The sequence below is a fragment of the Patagioenas fasciata genome, chromosome 9 (genome assembly GCF_037038585.1).
Source record: "Patagioenas fasciata isolate bPatFas1 chromosome 9, bPatFas1.hap1, whole genome shotgun sequence".
NCBI lineage: Eukaryota > Metazoa > Chordata > Aves > Columbiformes > Columbidae > Patagioenas > Patagioenas fasciata.
Window position 1 is genome coordinate 1,020,445 of NC_092528.1, and position 6,000 is coordinate 1,026,444.

The 6,000-nt window shown below is 54.9% G+C and overlaps 1 protein-coding gene across 1 annotated transcript; it reads left to right on the forward strand.

Annotated features, from left to right (window-relative positions):
- Nucleotides 1-3,386: 3,386 nt before the first annotated feature.
- Nucleotides 3,387-4,575, forward strand: LOC139828665 (olfactory receptor 14J1-like). Its single transcript, XM_071812806.1, has 2 exons — nucleotides 3,387-3,605; nucleotides 3,895-4,575. The coding sequence occupies exons 1-2, from the start codon at nucleotides 3,387-3,389 to the stop codon at nucleotides 4,573-4,575; spliced, it is 900 nt and encodes a 299-aa protein (XP_071668907.1).
- The last annotated feature ends 1,425 nt before the right edge of the window (nucleotides 4,576-6,000 follow it).

A 6,000-nucleotide genomic window follows, 5' to 3' on the forward strand; every position in this document is an offset into this window, starting at 1 on the left:
GAGCAGGACCTGACATGCTGAGCAGTGACCCTGAGGAGAAGGGCCTGGGCACTCCAAGGTCCCCACACAAGCCCATGGTGCATGCTCACCATGAACAAGGCAGCTGCACACGGGGCTGCATGAGGAGGAGCGGGGGCACACAGACACCTGGAGTTCTCATCCCATTCGGTTCAGCACTGCTGTGACCCCACGCACACGGGGGTGTGCCAGTGTGCGGCTTCCCAGTTTGGAGAAGCAGGGAGGAACTGGAGAGTGCAGGGCTCTGCCAAGCAGGTTCAGCACCTTGTGCACATGGTGTGGGATGCTGAGGGACCTGGGCTGCTTTGGCCCAGCAGCGCTGGGGAGGCTGCAGCAGTGCAGGAGTAGCCGGAGAGTGCTTGAAGAGTGGTTTCAGAGGTGGTGGAGTTTTTCTTCCTAGTGGGAAAGAGCATGAGAAGGAAATAATGGCCCAAAGTGCAGCTGGGGAGGTCCAGGCTGGACATGAGCAGCAAGGAAGGTGACTGGAAGGGCACTGCTGTGGTGGAGCAGGTCAGCAGAGGGAGTCTGCATCAGCCCAAGGCTTTGTGCTCCAAGGAACAGCTGGGGAGGATGCAGAGATGTCAGCAAAGGAAGGAAGATAGTCAGACAAGAGTAAGGTGGGGCAGCAGGGGGGATGTCTGCAGCCTGCAGGGAAAGAGGTGCAGGGGATGCCACAGCACAGGACAGGCTGTGGTGGAGATGATCAAGGGATGTAAAGGGCTGAAACCCCCAGCAGACATGAGCTCCTTCTCCCCTTGGCTATGGCTGTTGTCTGCACCTCTGATGCCTGTGAGGAGACACCTTGTCCTTCCAGCACAGGGGCCTCATGGCCTCCTTGTCCCCAGCCAGGAACCTGGGAGGTGTGGGACCATAGTCCTGCCCTTGGCCTTGCACAGACCCACATCACACTGTCCCAGGAAGGGCCCTGGGCAACGTGGGATGGACAGGATCTGCCTTCCCAGGGCTGGGGGTCAGGGCTTGGCCCTTTGGTTAATGAAACACATCCAGGTTTACTCAGCATCAGAGAGACATTTACTTTGCTTTTCCTGATCTGTCATCTCTGCCTCCATTTTTCTGTTTTAACCCGACTCTGTGGATGGTTTCTCAGTTGTGTCCCTCAGTGGGACCCAATAACATTGCAAGAAACTTTGGAGTTTGATTCTGACTTTCACTTCTTGAGAAGTTGCATCAACTCCACCTCAGGGTCTGAGGTCAATGGGCACAGCACCAAACCCACCAGGGGGGTCATTAAAGTGCCTTGGGCTGCTCCTGTGCTGCTGAGCTGGGCTGGGCTCCTGGGACAGAGGGAGCTCCTGGCAAGCGGCAGCGCTGCAGAGAGACAGCTCTGCCCAGGAGCAGCTCCTCTGCACAGCGCAGCAGGGCTGAGGGCTCTGCCTGGGGATCTCAGGGAGACGAGCAAGGCAGAGAGAGATGAAAGGTGGTCAGGATTGGGAGGATGACTGAGAGCTCACTGGAGGAGAAGCCTTTGCAGCCCATGCCATGGTAAGTCTCTGCATGCAGGGCAATGCAGCTGTAGCTAATGGAGGCATCTCCTAAAACTGGCACAGGCACAGCTGGTGGGATCTGTAAGGAGGGGATCTTGTCAGGCAATGCTGAACAGCTGTGAAGCCGGGTGAGCACCCAGGGGTGCCCAGGGCTGTCCTGCAGAGCAGGGTCCCTGCACCCCAGGGCTGTGCTGGGGCAGGGACTCTGCCGCCTGCCAGGGTCAGCGCTCAGCCTGACCGGGGAGATCCCCACAGTGCTGCAGGGAGAAGCTTCAGGGGAAAGGAGCATCCCCCATAAGGGTAGGAAAGGTGCTTCTGCTGTTGAGAGGGTACTGTGTGGGTCAGCACTGCTCACAGCTCCAGATGTCCTGCAGGATTCTTCCAAGGGGACGCCCCAAGGAGAAGATCAATGCAAGGATTACCTGACAGATAAGGAGCTTTCCTTAGCCTGTCTTTTCAGTTTCCTATCCCAAGGGGTTGGGGGTGCAGGAAAGGATAAAATGAAAATGAGCTCTCATGCTTAAACAAGTCACTGAGACTCCTGAAGTGCAACTCTGAGTGATCAGTACATCTGCCAGAAGGCTCATAACATCCCTTCACCACCCCTCTGCCTGTGCACAGCACCTGCATCACCTTTGCTGGACCCGTCAGCCTCAGTCTGACCTGTCCTGTTTTACAACCTGCAAACAGGAAGATGCCCCCAGGCAGTGCCCTGTGAACAGGCAGGATCTGTAGGGCCAGGGGGAGGGCACAGAGGGTGGGATGGGGTCTGTGAGCACTGACAGGGAAGAGACATGGACAGGGAAACACTTCCCAGGGGGAGAATCTCCAGACACCAGGGAAATGATCAGAAGTGAGAGGAAACTAAACCCGGAATTGTTATGGGAGGGAGAACAGAGAAAAGTCCCTGTGATCCCCTGCAGTGCAGATCCCTTCTGTGAGCAGCCCCCTGGCCTCCTGTCCCACCCAGCAAAGCCTCTGCCCTCAGGGCCGGGGGCTCCAAGGCATGAAGCAGCTCCTGTGCAGCCAGAGCTCCAGTTCCTCTGCAGAGCACAGGGGCTGAGAGCAGCTGCCCGGAAACGTTGGTGTCTGGGAGGTGGCTGCACAGCTGGGGAAGGGTGACGCTGTCTGAGTGCCCGGCTGCCTCTGCCCTGGCCTCTCTCACACCCACCCTCAGCACATTTTCCTTCTTGCTCCCCTGCTCTGGGTCACTGCTGTTGGGATCTTGTTGTTGCTGTCAGGCTCTCTGGGGATGGCAGTTTCAGCTGCAGAGTCACAGCCTGATCATGTGGGTCCTTTCCTGCAGGTGTGTCCATGGGAACACGTGTCCCAGGTTTGCTCTGCCCTGTGGGGCTGTGGGCAATGCAGGCTGTGGGGCTGGGAATGAGCTGAGTCTCCCTGAATCAAATGCCATCATTAGGACCCTTGTCTGTTTCACTGAGGTTTCCTTCCAAGAAGTGAGGTTCCATCCAGGATGGAAACCTGTCCTACAGCATCTGTGTGTTATCTGAAAGCCCCTCAGAGAAGTGCAGAGATGCTGCAACCAAGAAAATGCTTTTTAGGAAAGGATGAGACTTGTTTTGGTTCCATCCGACAAAGCTGATCCCCAGGACTGTCCCCTGCCCCCTGTTCCCATGCCCCCTGCTGCAGAGCAGGGCTGACTCCTCAGCAGCCAGCGGGCACAGGCCCTGCTCCTCACGGCACCTCCAGCCAGCACCACCCAGGGCTCAGACACGGAGCTGGAAGAAGGTCTGGGAAAGGACAAGGGAGCGTGGAGCAGGGGAGGGTGTGTGAGAAATGGCTTTGACTTTGCTCAGAGAAATCTCCCCTAACTTGTCAGTGTCCTATGCCCAGAGGCTGCAGATGTCCAATAGCAGCTCCATCACCCAGTTCCTGCTCCTGCCGTTCACAGACACACGGGAGCTGCAGCTCTTGCACTTCTGGCTCTTCCTGGGCATCTACCTGGCTGCCCTCCTGGGCAACAGCCTCATCATCACCACCATAGCCTGGGACCAGCACCTCCACACCCCCATGTACTTCTTCCTGCTCAACCTCGCCCTCCTCGACCTGGGCTTCATCTCCACCATTGGCTGGACCCGTCAGCCTTAGTCTGACCTGTCCTGTTTTCCAACCTGCAAACAGGAAGTTGCCCCCAGGCAGTGCCCTGTGAACAGGCAGGATCTGTAGGGCCAGGGGGAGGGCACAGAGGGTGGGATGGGGTCTGTGAGCACTGACATTTAAGAGACATGGACAGGGAAACACCTCCCAGGGGGAGAATCTCAAGGCAGCAGGGAAATGATCAGAAATGGGAGGAAACTAAACCCGGAATTGTTATGAAAGGGAGAACAGAGAAAAGTCCATGGCCAACTCTCTGTGGGACTCCAGGGCCATCTCATACACAGGATGTGCTGCCCAGATCTTTTTTTTCTTTTTCTGTGCTACAGCAGAGTATTTTCTTCTCACCATCATGTCCTACGACCACTACGTTGCCATCTGCAAACCCCTGCACTACGGGACCCTCCTGGGCAGCAGAGCTTGTGTCCACATGGCAGCAGCTGCCTGGGCCACTGGGTTTCTCTATGCTCTGCTGCACACGGCCAATACATTTTCACTGCCCCTGTGCAAGGGCAATGCCCTGGACCAGTTCTTCTGTGAAATCCCCCAGATCCTCAAGCTCTCCTGCTCAGACACCTACCTCAGGGAACTTGGGATTCTTGTGGTCAGTTGCTGTTTAGCTTTTATGTGCTTCATTTTCATCATGGTGTCCTACGTGCAGATCTTCAGGGCCGTGCTGAGGATCCCCTCTGAGCAGGGACGGCACAAAGCCTTTTCCACCTGCCTCCCTCACCTGGCCGTGGTCTCCCTGTTTATCAGCACTGGCATATTTGCTCACCTGAAGCCCCCCTCTTTCTCCTCCACATCCACGGACCTGGTGGTGTCTGTTCTGTACTCAGTGTTACCTCCAGCAGTGAACCCCCTCATCTACAGCATGAGGAACCAGGAGCTCAAGGATGCCCTGTGCAAAATCATATATAAGTGTTTTCTGGAGTAATAAACTGCCCCTCTGCTTCTGCATAGGAGTTTTAAAGTAACTTATTACAGGCTTAGCCTGTCATCTGGATTTTCTGTTTTGGTGTGTTGGTTTTTTATTGTTATAATGTTTTCATCCCCTTTCCAATTCTCTGTCTGCTTTTCTTTTATAACCACTGGCTGTATAAATGAGGAGCCGTGCTCTCCTTTTGTTTAAACAAAATAAAGGTTCGTATAGTGACTTGTTTTTCACTCTGTCCCTCCTGCAGGGCTATTTTGGAGCTGCAGGGACAGTTCCTGTGTGCATGGGTAGAAGGGAAGAGAGTCCAGCATGGCAGCACTGCCACAGAGCACCAGTGCTTGGTCTCCCAGAGCTGTTCTGGTTCCACTCCCACACTCTCCTTCTCATCCCTTGTGTTGGTGCAAGGCCTGAGTGCTCTGGCAGCTTGGTCCCCGTCCTGCTGTGTGTCAGTGCTGTGAGTGCAGGCAGGGACAGGCAATGGGCACTGCTGTGACAGAGCTGGGCTCACAACAGCCTTTCCAGATAGAAAGGTGATCTTCTTGGGGCAGGGCCTGAAGGTTTAGGTCTTCTTATAAACCTTCTCTCAAGAACATGCCCACAAAAGTGGCCACAGATGCAAACCCCAGGGCACAGCTGAACAGTGTGTGTGTGCAGGCTGGCACACAGCAGTGTCCTCTCACAGCCAGGCCTCCTGCCAGAGACCTGCAGGACCAGCAGAGCAGGGGCTGGGCTGTGCCCCTGTGCACTGGACACCCAGGGCAATCGTCATGGGCTGGACCCTCACAACCACCATTTCCAGCACTGGCCTCTCACCCCAGCTCAGAGTTCTTTGTCCCTCCATGGAATTACACTGAATGAATAGGTCAGAAGTCCATGTTTCCATGTTTGCAGAGGTGCTGGACACTGAACAGTTTCCCAGGGAGGAGTCAGGGCCCCAACCTGACAGTGATCAAGCAGAGACTGGACAAGGTCCTCAGACACACGGTGTGACCTGTGGGGTGTCCTGTGCAGGGACAGGAGTTGGAGTCGATGATCCTCGTGCGCCCCTTCCAACTCAAGAGATTCTATGATTCTATGAAATACAAGGTCAAAAGTCCATGTGTCATTGTACAGATGAGATGTAACCATACACATCATGTGGATGTCCATTGTGTGCATGTCGTGAGATGAGCCCAAGTGAGCACTGATGCTGTCAGCTGTTCCTTGGGGTGCCATAAAGGTCAGTGGGACAGAGATGGTGTTCAGGGGTCTCTTCCAACCTGTGTTATCGTAGGATTCCATGAATATTTTCCTTGGAGAGCTGTTTCAAGTGAGATATAAAATGCCCCAGAGTAAATACAGCAGCTCCTCTGAGGAACGTTTCTCCACTCAAACCCTTGATAGGAAATCTATTGGATAAATTTGATGAAAGCAGTTCAGTTTGAT